This window comes from Delphinapterus leucas, chromosome 19 (assembly GCF_059928025.1).
Source record: "Delphinapterus leucas isolate spDelLeu-1000000601 "Yukka" chromosome 19, BTC_Dleu_Yukka2, whole genome shotgun sequence".
NCBI lineage: Eukaryota > Metazoa > Chordata > Mammalia > Artiodactyla > Monodontidae > Delphinapterus > Delphinapterus leucas.
Genome location: NC_143147.1, coordinates 48,488,462 through 48,509,502, shown reverse-complemented (window position 1 = coordinate 48,509,502; position 21,041 = coordinate 48,488,462). Strand labels below are relative to the sequence as shown.

General features: G+C 41.6%; 1 protein-coding gene across 2 annotated transcripts; it reads right to left on the bottom strand.

Annotated features, from left to right (window-relative positions):
- Window positions 1-1,235: 1,235 nt before the first annotated feature.
- Window positions 1,236-18,222, bottom strand: MRPL45 (mitochondrial ribosomal protein L45). 2 transcript variants are annotated; one of them, XM_022557787.2, is made up of 8 exons: window positions 18,102-18,222; window positions 17,031-17,208; window positions 16,503-16,620; window positions 12,652-12,750; window positions 3,524-3,572; window positions 2,449-2,598; window positions 1,936-2,109; window positions 1,236-1,730 (listed from the first exon to the last, which is right to left on the bottom strand). In XM_022557787.2, exons 1-8 carry the CDS (start codon window positions 18,165-18,167, stop codon window positions 1,644-1,646), a joined length of 921 nt encoding a protein of 306 aa, XP_022413495.1. In that variant the 5' UTR covers window positions 18,168-18,222; the 3' UTR covers window positions 1,236-1,643. The 2 variants fall into 2 exon arrangements, with proteins under 2 accessions (XP_022413495.1, XP_022413496.1); XM_022557788.3 differs by lacking the exon at window positions 12,652-12,750.
- Between the last annotated feature and the right edge of the window lie 2,819 nt (window positions 18,223-21,041).

Here is a 21,041-nt window from a genome sequence, read left to right as displayed (position 1 = left end):
GAGGTGGAGTGAGGTGAAACAGCTTATGTGAAACACTGTGTTTTAATATATTCAGAGAAATCAAGACGTCGTTTAGCCATTAAGTGTGCTTTGTGTCTGTTTTCCTACCCTCCCAGGATTGCCTCCCCTTACTCCATACTCCCCAGCTGTGGATCCTACTCAAAGCACTTCCCTTCTCGTTTTGCCTTAATCCAGGGCTCAGGCAAATAGGATATGATCAAACCTCACTTGGGCAACAATGCTGGAAACTGATGTACATTTTAAGCCAAAAGGGTTGAAGCTAAGTAGCACGATGAGGGTGGCTGCTGTGGATTAACCTAGTAGAGCTGCCTCCTCCCTAAGCATACACATCTTGTGTCTGTGGTCAGCACTCAGCAGCTGTTACTAAGACATCAGTTTTCCCCAGGGAGGCCTGGTCTCTTTGCTGCTTTGCTGAAGTGGTAGCTTTACAGAGACTGAGGGGTCAGGTTATTCTCAACCTGATTCCAGTTTCTTTGGGCTCTACTCTCAAGACAAGGTCAGAACAGATTAATCCTTGACCCAGGTGATAAACTCCTTAAAAGAAAATACTAGATTTGAAAAACAGAAACACAAGAATTAAGGTCCTGATTTTTAAGGGGAGCCCTCATGGGCTGATCAAAGTAATAGTACTATAAACCAAGCTTGCTGCTGGGACAGTGATTTCCCTTGTCATACCTCAGATGACCCAGGACACGAGCATGAGAAGTCCCACATCCTCCTCCAGCTTGAGCTAAGGAACAAGAAGGGGCTGGGCTGTTTCACTCTACATGGGTCCATATTCTGGTATCTTTGCCTCCAAATTCGGGATGGAAAAAAAAGTCACCATCTCCAAAAGGTGCTAGAAATCAGGGAACTACGTCTTATTGATGGATTTCCCAAATGTATCCACACTACCATGGCCCCTTCCTCCTCTGACGCTTCCTGGGATCACAGCAGGATGCAGCTGGTAATTAAGAACAAAATCCAAAGGCTGAGGGCTAAATGACGTCTTCGGATTTACATTCATCTATGAAATACAAACATTGGTTCAGTGAGTCAGTGTATGCGAAAAGACCCTCTTAAATGACGCCACTTTTATAAACACTAATTATTTTTCCCAAGTCTGGATTTCCTGTAAGTCACATCACTCACAATTAAGATAACTTCCACTTCTGCCCTCTGAAGGCTGGTCTACTTCCATCCTGAACCAGGAGAAATATACAGAGCCCACCACATTTGTCCAATACCTGGTAGTGTTTTATTTCAAACTCTGATCCTGCCCTGTAATTAGAAAGAAAGTTCTGCCAGTTTGCTCCTGACAGTTCTTGCTGCCGGAAAAGCTGGTATCAGATGTTCTCTGAAACATACTGTTTTTCATCTGGAGTTAGAAGCTAGATATAAGATTAAAAAAAGAAGAAGTAGGTCCATTGCTGCGCACAGGACCGACCCACTAGGGCCCAACCATCAGTAGTGGTTACTGAGGGTGAGACTGCTAGAAAGACCCAAGCAGGGCAAGAGAGAACAAAGGTAGCTCTCTCTACAGCATGAAGAAAATGCATGACTTCACAGCTCCCAGACTCCCAGACTTCACAGCTTCCAGCCACATCACCACCCACGCTTCACCCGAGGAGTCACTTTTGCCATCACGCTAGCTGAGGCTTATGGGCCTCTCCTTGTGGCTCTTCATACTCTTCCCAAGGTTTCATCTGGGGGCCAGGGATCATCACCGTCTGAAAGAGCAGGATACTGAGTTATCTACTATCCAAGTCCATGGCTTACCTAAGAGATTCATGCCCGCCTCCACGCCCACTTCCGTGCCCACCGCCAACAAGAGGACTCCTCTTCCTGGTGGTGCATCACCCTCTCTGTCCACTAGGTGGAGCCCAACAGGAGTGGCTTAGAATGCCCTGTCTTAAACCATGCAAGCTGCTTTACCTTAAGGATAGGCTGCTTAGGGGGTGCCCATGGGGGAATGATCTTGCCATGCATTCTCCAGCTCCCATAGGGATTCACCAGATGCTTTTCAAAGACAACATACTCCAGGACATCCCTGGGCACATCTTCCTGTCCATACATCAACCGGCCAAACCGATCATAGATGGCCAGAGTCTGAAAATGAAAGCACATCTAGTCGGTTAGTCCTCAGAGTTCTTTAATTCTGAATCTAGACTAACAGATCAACCACTGACACTTTACTCTTAGAGGGTTTTTGACTGGGGGGGCGGGGGGGTGGAAGGAGGTGGGAGGGAGTCCAGGAAGGGTGGGGAAGAATATCCCCACACCTGTTTTAGTACAGCTAACATCGAGCAGTGGGAAGGGTGCAGTGACAAGGTAAGACAGACCTTTCCTTAGAACTCAGAGTCCCGGGCAGCTGTACCCAGAAATCAGAGGGAGGTGCCCAACCTGAGAGTGAAGAAAGCTGGGAGGAAAGCAGACTGGTGCCTCTACCTGCCGGGTGTGCATGCGGATGGTGACCTGGCCATACGCGTTGCCCTGGTTCAGCAGACTTGAACAGCGAACCTGCACCACCTGGGGTGGCTCTAAAGATTCCACGAAGTTCCAGCGGACGGTCTTGTATTTGATGTCCCAGACCATGTCCTGAGGGCAGAGGAGAATAGTTCAACTGGATTTTTCCCTCCCTGTAGGGAAGTTGGAGCTTATTTCCACGCTTGCTCTTCTTGCAATACCACAGTCAACATGCAACGTTTCCCATCAAATGCTCTCTGGTGCTTATTTTCTCTCACCTTAAGCTACTGCTCATGCTCACCTCACAACAACTCTCTTTCCATTTCTACATCACAACTCAAGACCCACCTACCTCCTTGAGGACCCTTCTCCAAATCAATGAAGGCCACACTCCAACCTGCCAGCTTACCTAATATCCCATTGTCCCTCCTACACACGTCCATAATCTGCTCATTATTGCATGCATTTCTTTTTTTTTTTTTTTTTTTGCATGCATTTCTGTTGACTGCACATGTTTGGTTTTTTTCCTCTCACCTTTGGCAATGAAAGGTGGGATTTTATAGGAATTTTATAGCCTTTTATAAAGGCTAACCTGCTAAGACTAGGAAAGCGATACTTGTCCCTGGGGAGATGAAGCAAAACTGATAGAAACTGAAGTTCTTATTCTTGAACCTCTAACTGAACCACAAAGGCCTCATTGTTAGGGGTCTCCCAGAGTACCTAGCACCCCCGTTATCACACAATGTAAGCCTCACGAACACTGGTTAAATCCTTTACTGTAGTATAGGTATGTGCAGGGCTGGCCTCATGTGACCATACCCTCACCTCAGGATCTGTAGTCTCAGTGCTGCTTGCTGAGGGACTTCCTCTTTCTTCACCTGCATGGCCTTTATCAGAGTCCATATCAAGTCATTATCATTCAGCCAAAAATAATGGAACTTCAGCTTTTGCCTTAGACTTCCCGTACTCTCAAAACTGATCCTTAAGAAAATCAGAGGGGATATCTAGAATCTGTCTACTCAGGGGTCCCACAGTTCTAAGGAAGATAAGAACCTACCGGAAAACAGTTTTCAGTTACCAAGGTATGAAGCCGGTCATGGTCTGAGCTAAAAAGGAAAGAGATATATATCACTGACTCCTGCTTTTATGATACTGTGTATGAAAGCTGAAAATGGCCCTGAAAATAGAAAACAACTCCCTTCATTTTTATAAACATTTTCTGCACACCTACTATAAGCCAGGTAATATACTGAGTCCTGGTCCTAGTCCAAAGATGAAGGACAACATGATTTACCGGAAAATCGTGAGATCTAACTAAGAGCAGCATAAAGTTATGTTTGAATCTCAGGAGCAGAAAGAAATTTCGCTGAAATTACTATACCTCCTTGAGATGGGCAAGAAACCCTCACTGGGATGTGGGGATTGATTTTTGTTCTAAGCTGGAACAAAATCCAACACAAATAACAATCAAAAGCTCAATTTATCTCCTCTTACCATGGACACATCATCAATACCGACTGCTTAGCCTTATTTCTTACACATTCATCTTTAAACCTAGCCAAAAGATAACCATCTGTTTTTTCTGGTCTTTTCTACACAAAACTGCCCCCCGCCCCATCTTTGTTGCTGCCAGAGTGATCTAGTTATGCTGATTCTATGCAGTAACAGTAAGAAAATAGTTGGCAAACCCCAGCTCCTGTACATATAAGATTTTAGGAGGGGTCCTAACTGAAGGGCTTCAAATAAACCTAAGACCACAGATTAGTTTCTTTCAGATACACATTCATGACTTTTCCCCACAATTTAATACTTTCTGAGCAGTTTAAGTCTTTGCCCTTTGAAAAATTGTGTCTCTAATCCCACAGTGGGTAATGGATTAGTTCTGTCTACCTGCTTCCCTTCCACTTCTATTCCAAATACAAAAGATTCCGAGTCATTTCCCCCACTGTAGCTCTAGACTAGACTAGACTGAGGTGTGGTGACAGCTACCACAACCACCACGCTTGCCACCTCAGAATAAATTCTTCCTCGTCACTGTCCTGGCCTAGAAATCTTCAGTAGAAATAAATTCCCCATTTTATGAGTTCACTCAGTATTTTGCAATAGAACTTACCCTGAAAAATAAAAGGAGGACATCTGCTTTGGGCAACATAATGGACTGAGCTTATGTGAAACTGCTCCCACTATAAACATCCAGAAAGATGTTATAATACACACAGACACACACACACATTTTAAAATCTCTAGCCTAGTTCACAAGAAAGGAAGGTAAGTCCTTAGATGCCAGAAAGGAAGAGTGAGTTAAAAGCAGAATGGAAAGAATACAACCTGATACCACAACAGCACAGAGATGATTTAGGGATCTAGAAATAGGATCTGATGGCTAGAGCTTGACTTTTCCTAAAACCTTGGATGCTGGAAGGACAGGGAGTTGGAACTGAGATCCCTGCATAAAGCTATGACCCTCAAAAAGAGTCCTGTACCTGCAGGAAAGGGAAACTAGAAAATAGTCCACCAACCTAGATATAAAGTTTCCCTCACTCTAGGGCTTGGGGTGGGGGTGGGGGTGTCTAAAAAACAAATTTTAAAAACTCCCACAAAAAATTAAAGCCTTAAGTCCACATTATACCCAGAGGTGGACACAGAATTTATGGTATCTGTACGATGTAAGAATTCCTAAGCTAAGAAATTAACAAAGAAACTGATACCTGGGCTTCCCTGGTGGCGCAGTGGTTGAGAGTCCGCCTGCCAATGCAGGGGACACGGGTTCGTGCCCCGGTCCGGGAGGATCCCACGTGCCGCGGAGCGGCTGGGCCCGTGAGCCATGGCCGCTGAGCCTGCATGTCCAGAGCCTGTGCTCCGCAGCGGGAGAGGCCGCAACAGTGAGAGGCCCGCGTACCGCAAAAAAAAAAAAAAAAAAACAAAAAGCAAACTGACACCTGGCCAATGATATCCCTAGAGTATCTGGCAGAAACACCCCAAAAACCTCTCTGGGATCATATTCGTAACTTAGGCTGTTTGGAATTCCCTCAGAAGAAAAACTCTCCACTGCAGATGAGCTCACAACGAAACATTACAAAACATCTGGAAGCTCGCAAAATCAACACACAGACATCAAGCAAAATGACAGAGCAGGAAGCACTAGGGTTGGGTCCCTCCATTGAAACAACTGATAAATTAGAAAAAATAACCAGAACCACAATTTCAGAACTCTGGATGTTGACTGGACACCTCTAACAACTAGGGAAGTGCTTGACGAAGGGAGAAGCCAGTGATCTTGAGTTTAAGAACATGTGCAAACCACCTACCCTCCTCTTTCCCTCAGCCCTGCCATTACTGGTGGGGATAGTAGCCTGTGTTCCTGGAGTGGATGGCTGGCGCAAGGGCAGGCAGTAGGGACCCCTCCCTCCAAAAATTTGAGTTGCACATTTTGGTCAGGCTGGTGGATTGCAGAGAGACCAGAGCAAATGATGTCATGGTTTCAGCCCTGCTGGCTGCAGCAGCTTTTCCCACCAACAGATTTAAAGGGATAAAGGACCAAGAACACCTGTTTTGTTTTTATTCAGCCAGACAATTTAGGAAATCTTTGTCAGGTCACTGGCTGATTGCAGAGATAATGGAACAGAAACTTCAACGACTACCCACAACAAAAAATACACACTTAGCAATACTAGTTTGGAAAAGTCACAGATGGATGGCAGTGGCACTGAGGAGCAAAGTCAGCAATTCCTGAGAAGCCGAGGAATCTGATTTCCAGAGTTACCACATAATAATACTCAGAATGTCCAGTTCTCAACAAGAAAATTACAAAGTATACAAAGAAACACAAAAGTATGGCCCATCCACAGGAAAAAAAATTTTGACAGAAACCATCCCTGAGAAAGCCCAGACACTGGAATTATTAGCCAAAGACGTTAAATCAACTATCCTACTTATGCTCACTGAGATAAAGGTAAGCATGGACAAAGAACTAAAGGAAATCAGAAAACAATGTATGAAATAAGAACATCAATAGATCCACCAGAGGGCAAACAGCAGAAGCAAGAAGAACTACAATCCTGCAGCCTGTGGAACAAACACCACATTCACAGAAAGATAGACAAGATGGAAAGGCAGAGGGCTATGTAGCAGATGAAGGAACAAGATAAAACCCCAGAAAAACAACTAAATGAAGTGGAGATAGGCAAACCTTCCAGAAAAAGAATTCAGAATGATGATAGTGAAGATGATCCAGGACCTCGGAAAATGAATGGAGGCAAAGATCAAGAAGATGCAAGAAATGTTTAACAAAGACCTAGAAGAATTAAAGAACAGAGATGAACAATAGAATAATTGAAATGAAAAATACACTAGAATGAATCAATAGCAGAATAACTGAGGCAGAAGAACAGATAAGTGACCTGGAAGACAGAATGGTGGAATTCACTGCTGCGGAACAGAATAAAGAAAAAAGAATGAAAAGAAATGAAGACAGCCTAAGAGACCTCTGGGACAACATTAAACACAACAACATTCACATTACAGGGGTCCCAGAAGGAGAAGAGACAGAGAAAGCACCTGAGAAAGTATCTGAAGAGAGTACAGCCGAAAACTTTCCTAACATGGAAAAGGAAATAGCCACCCAAGTCCAGGAAGCACAGAGAGTCCCATACAGGATAAACCCAAGTAGAAACACGCTGAGACACACAGTAATCAAATTGGCAAAAATTAAAGACAAAGAAAAATTATTGAAAGCAGCGAGGGAAAAATGACAAATAACATACAAGGGAACTCCCATAAGGTTAACAGCTGATTTCTCAGCATAAACTCTACGAGCCAGAAAGGAGGGGCATGACATATTTAAAGTGATGAACGGGAAGAACCTACAACCAAGATTACTCTACCCGGCAAGGATCTCAATCAGATTTGATGGAGAATTCAAAAGCTTTACAGACAAGCAAAAGCTAAGAGAATTCAGCACCACCAAACCAGCTCTACAACAAATGCTAAAGGAACTTCTCTAAGTGGGAAACACAAGAGAAGAAAAGGACCTACAAAAACAAACCCAAAACAATTAAGAAAGTGGTAATTGGAACATATGTATCGATAATTACCTGAAATGTGAATGGATTAAATGCTCCAGCCAAAAGACACAGGCTCGCTGAATGGATACAAAAACAAGATCCATATATATGCTGTCTACAAGAGACCCACTTCAGACCTAGTGACACATACAGACTGAAAGTGAGGGGATGGGAAAAGATATTCCATGCAAATGGAAATCAAAAGAAGGCTGGAGTAGCAATACTCATATCAGATAAAATAGACTTTAAAGAATGTTACAAGAGACAAGGAAGGACACTACCTAATGATCAAGGGATCAATCCAAGAAGAAGATATAACAATTATAAATACATATGCACCCAACATAGGAGCACCTCAACACATAAGACAACCGCTAACAGCTGTGAAAGAGGAAATCGACAGTAACACAATAATAGTGGGGGACTTTAACACCTCACTTACACCAAAGGACAGATCATCCAAAATGAAAATTAATAAGGAAACACAAGCTTTAAATGACACAACAGACCAGATAGATTTAACTGATATTTATAGGACATTCCATCCAAAAACAGCAGATTACACTTTCTTCTCAAGTGCGCATGAACATTCTCCAGGATAGATCACATCCTGGGTCACAAATCAAGCCTCAGTAAATTTAAGAAAACTGAAATCATATCAAGCATCTTTTCTGACCACAACGCTATGAGATTAGAAATCAATTACAGAGAAAAAAAACATAAAAAACACAAACACATGGAGGTTAAACAATACGTTACTAAATAACCAAGAAATCACTAAGGAAATCAAAGAGGAAATCAAAAAATACCTAGAGACAAATGACAATGAAAACACAACGATCCAAAACCTATGGGATGCAGCAAAAGCAGTTCTAAGAGGGAAGTTTACAGCTATACAAGCCTACCTCAAGAAACAAGAAAAATCTCAAATAAACAATCTAACCTTACACCTAAAGGAACTGGAGAAAGAAGAACAAACAAAACCCAAAGTTATCAGAAGGAAAGAAATCATAAAGAACAGAGCAGAAATAAATGAAACAGAAACAAAGAAAACAATAGCAAAGATCAATAAAACTAAAATCTGGTTTTTTGAGAAGATAAACAAAATTGATAAACCATTAGCCAGACTCATCAAGAAAAAGAGGGAGAAGACTCAAATCAATAAAATTAGAAATGAAAAAGGAGAAGTTACAACAGACACCGCAGAAATACAAAGCATCCTAGGAGACTACTACAAGCAATCATATTCCAATAAAATGGACAACCCGGAAGAAATGGACGAATTCTTAGAAAGGTATAATCTTCCATGACTGAACCAGGAAGAAATCAAAATATGAACAGACCAATCACAAGTAATGAAATTGAAACTGTGATTAAAAATCTTCCAACAAACAAAAGTCCAGGACCAGATGGCTTCACAGGTGAATTCTATCAAACATTTAGAGAAGAGCTAACACCCATCCTTCTCAAACTCTTCCAAAAATTGCAGAGGAAGGAACACTCCAAAACTCATTCTATGAGGCCACCATCACCGTGATACCAAAACCAGACAAAGATACTACAAAAAAAAGAATATTACAGACCAATATCACTGATGAATATAGATGCAAAAATCCTCGACAAAATACTAGCAAACAGAATCCAACAGCACATTAAAAGGATCATACACCACGATCAAGTGGGATTTATCCCAGGGATGCAAGGATTCTTCAATATATGCAAATCAGTCAATGTGATAAACCATATTAACAAACTGAAGAATAAAACCCATATGATCATCTCAATCAATGCAGAAAAAGCTTTTGACAAAATTCAATACCCATTTATGATAAAAACTCTCCAGAGAAAGTGGGCATAGAGGGAACCCACCTCAACATAATAAAGGCCATATACGACAAACCCACAGCAAACATCATTCTCAATGGTGAAAAACTGAAAGCATTTCCTCTAAGATCAGGAACAAGACAAGGATGTCCACTCTCGCCACTATTATTCAACATAGTTTTGGAAGTCTTAGCCACAGCAATCAGAGAAAAAAAAGAAATAAAAGGAATACAAATTGGAAAAGAAGAAGTAAAACTGTCACTGTTTGCAGATGACATGATACTATACATAGAGAATCCTAAATATGTCACCAGAAAACTACTAGAGCTAATCAATCAATCTGGTAAAGTTGCAAGATACAAAATTAATACACAGAAATCTCTTGCATTCCTATACACTAATGATGAAAAATCTGAAAGAGAAATTAAGGAAACACTCCCATTTACCATTGCAACAAAAAGAACAAAATACTTAGGAATAAACCTACCTAGGGGGACAAAAGACCTGTATGCAGGAAACTATAAGGCACTGATGACTCCCTGACCTCACACTATACTACAAAGCTACAGTAATCAAGACAATATGGTACTGGCATAAAAACAGAAATATACATCAATGGAACAGGATAGAAAGCCCAGAGATAAACCCATGCACCTATGGTCAACTAATCTACGACAAAGGAGGCAAGGATATACAATGGAGAAAAGACTCTTCAATAAGTGGTGCTGGTAAAACTGGACAGCTACATGTAAAAGAATGACATTAGAACACTCCCTAACACCATACACAAAAATAAACTCAAAGTGGATTAAAGACCTAAATGTAAGACCGGACACTATAAAACTCTTAGAGGAAAACATAGGCAGAACACTCTATGACATAAATCACAGCAAGATCCTTTTTGACCCACCTCCTAGAGAAATGGAAATAAAAACAAAAATAAACAAATGGGACCTAATGAAACTTCAAAGCTTTTGCACAGCAAAGGAAACCATAAACAAGACCAAAAGACAACCCTCAGAATGGGAGAAAATATTTGCAAATGAAGCAACTGACAAAGGATTCATTTCCAAAATTTACAAGCAGCTCATGCAGCTCAATAACAAAAAAACAAACAACCCAATCCAAAAATGGGCAGAAGACCTAAACAGACATTTCTCCAAAGAAGATATACAGACTGCCAACAAACACATGAAAGAATGCTCAACATCATTAATCATTAGGGAAATGCAAATCAAAACTACAATGAGGTATCACCTCACACCAGTCAGAATGGCCATCATCAAAAAATCTAGAAACAATAAATGCTGGAGAGGGTGTGGAGAAAAGGGAACACTCTTGCACTGCTGGTGGGAATGTGAATTGGTACAGCCACTATGGAGAACAGTATGGAGGTTCCTTAAAAAACTACAAATAGAACTACCATATGACCCAGCAACCCCACTACTGGGCATATACCCTGAGAAAACCATAATTCAAAAAGAGTCATGTACCAAAATGTTCATTGCAGCTCTATTTACAATAGCCCCGAGATGGAAACAACCTAAGTGCCCATCATCGGATGAATGGATAAAGAAGATGTGGCACATATATACAATGGAATATTACTCAGCCATAAAAAGAAACGAAATTGAGCTATTTGTAATGAGGTGGATAGACCTAGAGTCTGTCATACAGAGTGAAGTAAGTCAGAAAGAGAAAGACAAATACCGTATGCTAACACATATATATGGAATTTAAGAAAAAAAAAGTCATGAAGAACCTAGGGGTAAGACAGGAATAAAGACACAGACCTACTGGAGACTTGACGATATGGGGAGGGGGAAGGGTGAGCTGTGACAAAGCGAGAGAGAGGCATGGACATATATACACTACCCAACGTAAGGTAGGAAGTGGGAAGCAGCCGCATAGCACAGGGAGATCAGCTCGGTGCTTTGTGACCGCCTGGAGGGGTGGGATAGGGAGGGTGGGAGGGAGGGAGACGCAAGAGGGAAGAGATATGGGAACATATGTGTATGTATAACTGATTCACTTTGTTATAAAGCAGAAACTAACACACCATTGTAAAGCAATTATACCCCAATAAAGATGTTAAAAAAAAAATGCAAGTGAAATAACAACAAGGTAGAACTTAAAAAAACTAAATAACAATAACACAGGAGATGTATGAGGCAGTGACTGAAATTCAAGTGTTTGAAGCTTCTTGTGATATTGTCAACAATACATGCTAAACATTTTAACAATAACTATTATAAGAACAGAAGTAGAATGTAATACTTCCAAACAAGTGGAAGGAATAAAAAAGTTAGAAGGAAATTATATCAATACCACAAATGAAAGGAAAAAAAGAAACAAAGAAAAATCATGGAAACTAGAATGCAAAAAATAATGTGGTAGGAAAAAAATATCAAATATAAAAAAAACTACACTGAACAATAAACAGAGCAGGTTTCAGAAAAATACATCATTCATGTAAATTTTCACAACACATTAAACAATACTGTACATTGTTTATACACATGCACATGTGGTAAGGATAAAAATGTGCATGAGAATAATAGGGAAGATAGTGGTTCTTTCTAGGAAGGAAAAGAATGGGGAGATGGGGCTTTAGCTGTATCTATAATGCTTTATCCCTGTCTCTTCCCCCAATTAGGCATTCAGAAGCAAATATGGCAAAATGTAAACATCTATTACCTTGCAAGGTATTTTTTTATATGTTTGAAATATTCCACAATTAAAAACTTTTTTTAAACAAATAAAAGTAAAAAGAAATAATTAATGGATTTGAGAGTATAGGTTTGGGATCCTACCTGAAGCCTAGCCACAGCAAGCTACAGTTCAAAGAATGTCGGCAACAGTCCAAGGCCTAGTACTTAAGGTTATTCCAGGCCCCTCATGTTGATTTTTCATCTACCTAGCAGCCCTGACTTTTCTCCCTTGGTTGAATCAAGAAGAAGTTGGAAAATTTTTAAAGAAACTTATTCAAAATAATTAAGGAAAGGAAATGTACATATACAAGACAAACACACAAGAAGGGTCAGGATGAATTAGGGATCAGGCGGGTGAAAATAGCAGCCGTTCAGCAGAGTCTCAACACTTGCCAGTGGAGCTGAGCCAGACCAAATGGTGAAAACTCCCAGAAGCAGTGAGAGGAGTCAAGGACAGCTCCAGGCTCCAATTTCCCACAGAGGAACATCTCCCACTCTAGAACTCTTACCTGAAGAAAAAAAAAAACCTGTGCCTAGAATAATAGCTGCTGAGAACATAATGGGTAAAAGACAGGGAGTTCACGTACTTGTTTAGACACAGGTGAGCTTCAATGAAGATATCCTGGGCTTTTTCAGGGAAGTCCTTTATTTTAAAATTAGGATCACTTTCTCTTATCCTCCGGATTCTGTAAAATTAAGCATGAGAATCACTTCTAAAGAAGACTTCACACAATTTCCATAACTTACAGCTTACTTTACGTCTGTTAATGTCTGTCCATTTATGCAATAATTGATTTTTGAATGTGCCAAGTCCTGTAAATTCAACCTTCTAACTCGCACTTAAATCAATCATTCTAAAGAAAGGCCAAAGTTGGGACTTCCTGGTGGTGTAGTGGTTAAGAATCCACCTGCCGGGCTTCCCTGGTGGCGCAGTGGTTGAGAGTCTGCCTGCCGATGCAGGGGACATGGGTTTGTGCCCCGGTCCGGGAGGATCCCACATGCCATGGAACAACTAAGCCCACGCGCCACAACTACTGAAGCCCACGTGCCCTAGGGCCCATGCGCCACAACTACCGAAGCCCGCGTACTCTAGGGCCTGAGTGCTGCAACTACTGAGCCTGCATGCTGCAACTACTGAAGCCCACACGCCTAGAGCCTGTGCTCCGCAACAAGAGAAGCCACCCCAATGAGAAGCCCGCACACCACAACGAAGAGTAGCCCCCACTCACTGCAACTAGAGAAAGCCAGCGCGCAGCAACAAAGACACAATGCAGCCAAATATTAAAATTTAAATTTAAAAAAATAAATAAAAATAAAGACCAAAGCTTCTCATAGTGAAATTTCAGAATTTTGGCATCGAAGAAAACATCCTATAAGCACTAAGAAAGAAAAAACAGGTTTCATACAGAGGCTCAGGAGCCAGAAAGACATTGGGCTTCTAACTAGCAAGATTAGAAGTTAGAAAGACGGGACTTCCCTGGTGGTCCAGTGGTTAAAACTCTGCACTCCCAATGCAGGGGGCCCGGGTTCGATCCCTGGTTGGAGAACTAGATCCTGCATGCCGCAACTAAGAGCCCGCATAATGCAACTAAAAGAGCCCACATGCCGCAAGTAAAGATCCTGCACGCCGCAACAAAGATCCCTCGTGCTGCAACTAATACCTGGCACAGCCAAATAAACAAATAAATATTAAAAAAAAAAAAAAAAAAGGAAGTTAGAAACACAATGGAGCAGTGCTTTTAACTGAGAAAAAAATGACTCCCAGCCCAGAATTCTATACCTGGGAAAATTATAAATGAAGTGGGAGACTAAAAAAAAGACTTTTCCTTAGCCTTGCAAGATCTCATTTATCTACCATCCACCCTTTCTCAGGAAGCTGCTGGGGAATGTGTGCCACCAAAATAACTGAATGAACCATGAAAGAGAGAGAGGTAAAATCCACGACACAGGGGATACATATAAGAGCAAGGCAAAAGGAGTATCAGGATGATGATAAAAGTAGATCCCACGATGTACAGTGAGCCTAAAGAGTGATCAATCCAGACCGAAATAGGTAAGAAGGCTCCAGGAGGGCTTCCTTCTTGAAGATGGGATTGATAAAATACTTAACGTTTTGTATGTACTGAGAGAAAATTAACACAACCAGGGGTTCCATAAGCAAATGAGAAAAAAAGACACGACACCAGAAAAAAAAACTATTACACAGGAAATGTAATAATAATGTACTGCATGACTCTGCTGTCAATAGCATTTTCGTAGTTATAATGTAAACAGGGAATTCTGATCTAATCAAAGTGTTACTATAACTATATTAAGAGGATGGGGGACACCATAACCCAGTGGAATTTATCCCAGGAATGTAGGATTGGTTTAACACTAAAAAAATCAATTAATGCAATATACCATGTCAATAGAATAAAGGACAAATATCACATGATCATCTCAACAATCAGAGAAAAAGCATGTGATAAAATCCACTCCTTTGCACTTTTCACCTCAGAGCCTTGCTTGTACTGTTTTGTCTCCCTAGAATGCTATTCCTCACTATACCCCTCTACTCAGCTAACTCCAAGCAACCCTTTAGGTCCCAGCTGTAAATGTCATTTCCTTAGGGAAGCTTACCTTTAACTCCCAGACCAAGTTATCTTTCCCTGCCATATGTTCCCACAGCACTCATACTTCACCGTATCTGTAATTATTTGTATACAATCAGTATTTAATAACTGGTTTCCTCTCCTAGATAAGAACTCCATAATAAAACCACCTGTGTTCTGTTCATCATCATGAACGCTTCCACCAAACAGCTCTTAGGCCAGGAGAGAAATACATGAGAGGAAATCATCACAATACAGAGTTATCAGAAGTAGTAAGAATACGCATACAGTTACAATTATAACAAAGGCAGCTCCAAAAAGAGTCAGAGAAGGCTTAAAAGCAGACAGAGATTATCATACTTAGCGAAGTAAGTCAGAAAGAGAAAGACAAATACCATATGATATCACTTATATGTGGAATCTAAAATACAATACAGGGACTTCCCTGGCGGTCCAGTGGTTAAGACTTTGCGCTCCCACTGCAGAGGGCACAGGTTTGATCCCTGGTCAGCAAACTCAGATCCCACATGCTGCGTGGTGTAGCCAAAAAAAAAAAAAAAAAAACACACACAAATGAACATATCTGTGAAAGAGAAACAGACTCACAGACATAGAGAACAGACTCGTGGTTGCCAAAGGGGCTGGGGGAGGGAAGGATTGGGAGTTTCTTATTAAAAAAAAATAAAGTGAGACTTCCCTGGTGGCGCAGTGGTTAAGAATCCACCTGCCAATGCAGGGGACACGGGTTCGAGCCCTGGTCCGGGAAGATCCCACATGCCATGGAGCAACTAAGCCCGTGCACCGCCAACCACTGAGCCCACGTGCCACAACTACTGAAGCCCGCACGCCTAGAGCCCACGCTCCGCAACAAGAGAAGCAACCACAATGAGAAGCCCCCGCACAGCAACGAAGAGTAGCCCCTGCTCACCACAACTAGAGAAAGCCCACGCACAGCAACAAAGACCCAAAACAGCCAAAAATTAAAATTAATTAATTAATTTTAAAAAAAAGCAGACACAATACTTGAGAGAAAAAGACATTTTTCAGGCAAAGGAAAGGATGTGCAAAGAGACACAGCACAACATTTGTCAAGGAACTGGCAATTAGTTTGGAAAGGTTAAAGTTTAGGATGAGAAAAATGGAATAAGGAGATGATGGTGGAGAGGAAGGCAAGAGACAAATTATAAAAAGCCCTGAATACCACTGAAGAAATCTGGATTTTATTCTTCAGATAACAGGGAGCCACAAAGGAGTCTGAGACAGAAGAGTTGATGTGATAAGATCTGTATTTAGAGAAACAGGTTATGGCCACATGAATTAACACTGACTCAGTATACTTGTGCATAGAAATCTATATATGACGCTAAGAACCTATCATTTAGATACAGTTAGAGCTAGAGTGACAGATACTGAAAGTCTCTTTAAGAAGAAAGTTTTGGCTCTGCTCCTTAACTAAAGCCCAGTTAGCTCCCCAGAACACGTCTGTCTTTTTAAGCCTTTTTGGCTTTTCTTACTCTCTTAAGTTTAAACTCTAAGGTATTTCTCATAAAAATATGCTCTCTCTTATTATTACTTCAAATTTTAAAATATGTGATCAAGAAAGTGTCCTACAAACTTCAATGTGAACTTCCTAAATGATGTGACAAAAACGAACAATCAAGGTTGAGATGCTACGATTCAGAATGCCCATATTATACATTAGCTCTATCACAGAGAAAGAATATACTGTCAAGTTATCAAGGGAGTTACAGGCAACGCAATTAAGCCAAGATGACCTCTCTGGATTAAGGAGCAACAAGAAATTTTTATTCTAATACTGACTCCCAGCTGTCTCAGACACCTACGATAATTGTGATGCCACATTCTTCTTCAATCGCTCGGTTCTCTGTGCCAGTCCTTCCTTAGAAAGAGATGACACTCGGGCATCACCCTCAGGAGGAACATAGGCGTCAAAGATACCAGCTGTAAAGAGAGACGGAGAAAACTAAAAAGCATTGAAAGATTGAGAAAAAGTCATCCTGAGGTCATACAAAATTGGGAGGGCTCCTGGATACAAAATAGACTAACAAAATAGACTTCCACGTAAAGGGAATCGTGTTGCATTAGAAAAAGTAGAATAAGATCATTTCAGCCTTCTCTTAGAGCCTCAGCTTCTTCTTGTACAAAATGGAGAAATTTTACCCTGGTCTTCTAGGAACAGTGTGAAAACAAGATCAAAGATGACCTCATGAAATATAACGTATACAAATTATTGAGACTGAACCGATTTTGTAGTTAATTAAATGCTATCATTCATACTCCAAATCATTCCCCTTTCCAAGATCTCTGACAGAAGGGGATTGGGTCAGGGTCTCAGAAATACCATGTCTCACCTGTACAGGCCAGATGTATGGGACGCTCCAAATGTTCTGGAGGAATGACCAGTCCTGCTTTCCGGGCATATTCTACGAACTCCTTTTCTGATTTATATTTGGGTTGATAAGTAGGGGGTGTGAAACGTTTTTTAGTTCTCACTGGAAATACTGCTGTGGACTGAGTCACCAGGACTGGCTGGAGGATGGTAGAAAAAGGTTAGGTAACCTGGAAAAAATCAATCTTGTACAAACTGTAAGCAAAGATAGAATGGGCACATCCAAAGAATGACTTAGGAACAATTACAAAGCCACATATCACGGGGGAAAATGCAGAACTATCTTAACAATTATGGTGTCTCTTACTAAAAGCCAGTAAGCAACTTTTACTAACACCGTTCAACGTTTACTAAAGGCTTTCCTTTATTTAGTACTTTCCATAGTATAGGACTGTGCCAACTCCTAGAGATGCAGAGTTAATGAAAGCAAGGCTTCTACTTTCAAAGAACGCTCAGTCTGATAGGGAACTTAAACACCAACCCAATACTGAAATGAGCAGAAGAAAAGTCCTCTTCTTGGCATCTCCTGTACATTTACTCAGATTCCATTCTGCTCATTCTATTGGGAGCCTCAATGTAAACTTTATTCTGTCGTTCTAGCTCCCAACTAGATCAATAATAAGCTCTTCAAAGGCCAGGTCTCTTTCTCTCTGACCACGAGGTTTGTTCAGGCAGGTACGAGACTCCCTTCTTTACAGCTACTGTTCAATTAAGGACATTTATAAAAATCAACGGGAAGCGAACCCACCTTCCAACCATAACTTCTTCCCCTTTAACACCCCCAGGCCAGTCAGACCCAGACCAAACCGGAGAAACTTAATCCCCGAGAACTTGCCCGCTCTCATGGCCCTACCAAGGCTCTCCCCACTCAGCCACATAGTTAAGTAGTTATGTCTCGTCTACCTCAACTCTTCCCTAGCCTAGGTACGACCTGTAACGTCCAAGTTCACCAAGGACAACTGCAAAGCGAGTATTTCCCTCCACTCTGTTGCCCTCCAGCCCCTAGACTCCTATCTACCCCGTCCCTACCCACCTGCCGAGACCACCATCCTAAAGCCCTGGATAAGCGAGACAAACCTCGCGGCAAGGGGACTGCCATTTTGCTCACGCAAAGGCAGCCGGGATGGAGACAGTAAAAAGCCTTGGGCCGGAAAGGAGGTGCATAGGGCGGAGCTAGCTCGGGAGTGGAATTTTCCAGGGCACGCGCCCGCCGCCGAAGTGTGAGCGGCGCGAACGCGCACGTACACGTCCGGGGTGGTGGTGGGGGCGTGGGGGGAGTTGGGCTGCACATGCGCAGTAAAACGGCGTTGGGGGTAGGGTGGAAGCACGGTTGTCACGCGCCAGGCGGGGCGTGCAGCCGAAGCTGCGCCTGCGCGCCGGGCTTCCTGACTGCCAGGAGTTACCGCATTCGAGTAAGAGAGGGACAGTGCTGCACCTTGTGAACGAAAAGATGTTTCCCTTCTGAGATGACTATTTTTCTTCAGTGCCTTCTTGGATCCTAGAAGGGGCAAAAATGACTAGTTTCTGGGTCTGTATCCGACCTCGATATTCTGGGTAACCTTAATCCGGAGGTCTAGTTCTACCAATCTGTACCGTATGAAGAATTCTTTCTTACTAGCAAATTAAGGAAATTAATGACTACTATGTTTATTGAAGCAAAAGACACGTGGACTGACAAAAGCATTTATCTGTTTGCCATTTTGGGACAGAGGCATAATAATATGAGGCACAATAATATTTTTATTAACAAAAAATAGCTTATACTTAGAAATTGTTTACCGGGTGCCAGGCATCTTTCTAAACTTTTTACATATATTAACTCAGTCTTCACCACAAACGAGCAATATGCTCCTTTTACATATGATGTTGCATAGAAATTACGTAATTTATTTAAGGTCGCACGGCTAATAACTGGCAGAACTGGGATTCAGATTCAAGCAAACTCCAGAACCCATGCACTGACTACTACGCTGTATTGCTTCACATTAAGTGGTTAAAGGATTCATGTTGTTGGGGTCACCCCCCGGAAAATCCAGTGCTGTAATCATCGTTGAATGACAAACACTTTTCATACGTACCCTTGGGTTTTTTCTCATTCTGTCAATTAACGTTTATTGAGCATTTACCTGTGGTATTTTGCAATGAGTTGAGAGCTATGGGCTGTACAGGTTGAAATAGAATTGCTACTAAGGTCCAAATAAAATGCTAAGGACTATCAAAGGAAAGAGATTACTTTTGAGTTTGGGGATCTCATGTCTTAAATCTTGACTTTTAAACTATACTGTGTGTGTGTATATATATATGTATATATATATATATATATACACACACACACACACACACACATTGATTTTTTTTTTCCTTTTTTTTTTTTGGCTGCGCAGGGCATCATGTGGGATCTTAATTCCCCAACTGAGGATTGAACCTGCACCCCCTGTAGCGGGGGCACAGAGTCTTAACCACTGGACTGCCAGGGAAGTCCCTGTATATTCTTCAAGGGTAAGAATTCCCCCACAAGTCCTAGCCACAGCATAGAATCTATAGCATGATACATTAATAGTGACATGAAATTAGGTGTTATACATATGTGATAATTAAAGAATATATATTAAGCATTTAAATGACATATATCTAATTATTTCCCTTTTTTTTTTTTTGCACTGCGCGGGCCTCTCACTGTTGTGGCCTCTCCCGTTGCGGAGCACAGGCTCTGGACACGCAGGCTCAGCGGCCATGGCTCACGGGCCCAGCCGCCTCGCGGCACGTGGGATCTTCCCGGACCGGGGCACGAACCTGTGTCCCCTGCATCGGCAGGTGGACTCTCAACCACTGCACCACCAGGGAAGCCCTCTCTTTTTTTTTAATTTTTACTTTTTTTTAACATTTTCTTGGCCACCCTGTGCGACATGTGAGATCTTAGTTCCCCAACCGGGGATTGAACCCCGTGCCCTTTGCAGTGCAAGTGCGGAATCTTCACCGCTGGACCACCAGGGAAGTCCCAAGATGTATCTAATTATTTCTTAACAGAGTCTTGTCAATCTACTCTATGCCCCAGAAAATAAAACATGAACTTTTTTTTTTTACTGGTTTTCCTGACAAAGTGGGGAAACCCCAGTCCATGATGAGTGGTTATTAATACAGAACATTGATATAGTCTTTCTGGGATTATCTGCTTCACTGTTGAGTTTTATGTTTGCCTCACATGGTAGCCAACACATCCCAGATCATCTCTGCCTGCCTTCTGGTCAGCTTCTCAGGGAATGCAAATTTGTTCCGTATCAACCTAGATGAAATAATGAGGGAAGTCAATCTTGTTTAGTTCATTCTGAGATGAATTATAAGTGGGTTTTATTAGCTGCTGTTTTGGAAAATTCGTATTATCTTCCTATGTCATTAACTCCATGGAAAATTGGGAGTTGTCTGCCTGGGGAAGTTAACACAAAAAGGATATTTCGTAATCCTACAACCCAAGTAGTTCACATTTCAGAAAAAGCAAAGTAAGAGTAAGAGAAGGAAACTCATTGTGTAACTAGAGGAAGGAATAAGGTGGTTAGGGGCTTAACCTTGCAAAAAAACAGTCTTGCACATAGTAGACACTCAAATATTTATTCAATAAGTGATCATGGGGGGAAAAAAATAAGTGGATCAGTAGAATCCCAGATAAAATATGATGAGGCAGAGGGCAAAGTTGATTTCCTGTTTCCCCAAATACGGGGGGTTCCTGGAATCACTCGTCTTATTGAAATTTCTAAATGGATCCAAAGAAAATGGGATATCCCATGAGCAGTGGGATATGTACTGTATTTGGATTTTTTTCCCTCTCAGTGGGAGATGATATCAAATATTGGAACTTCTGAAATTCTGCCTGGCAGTCTACATTCTAGGAGCACTGTTGATTTGAACATGGAAGATCCTCCTGGAGAATTGGAAGAATCTGAATACAGTATGTTTATTGATTACCGTAAACAATATG

What these genes read in the sequence shown, in the direction of transcription:
- MRPL45 (XM_022557787.2), bottom strand. Translation starts at nt 18,167, where the DNA reads ATGGCAGTCCCCTTGCCGCGAGGTTTGTCTCGCTTATCCAGGGCTTTA. An exon ending in CATACATCTGGCCTGTACAG is followed by an intron (nt 16,621 to 17,030) that starts GTGAGACATGGT and finishes CTCTCTTTACAG; the next exon opens with CTGGTATCTTTGACGCCTAT. An exon ending in GCTCACCTGTGTCTAAACAA is followed by an intron (nt 3,573 to 12,651) that starts GTACGTGAACTC and finishes TTTCCTTTTTAG; the next exon opens with CTCAGACCATGACCGGCTTC.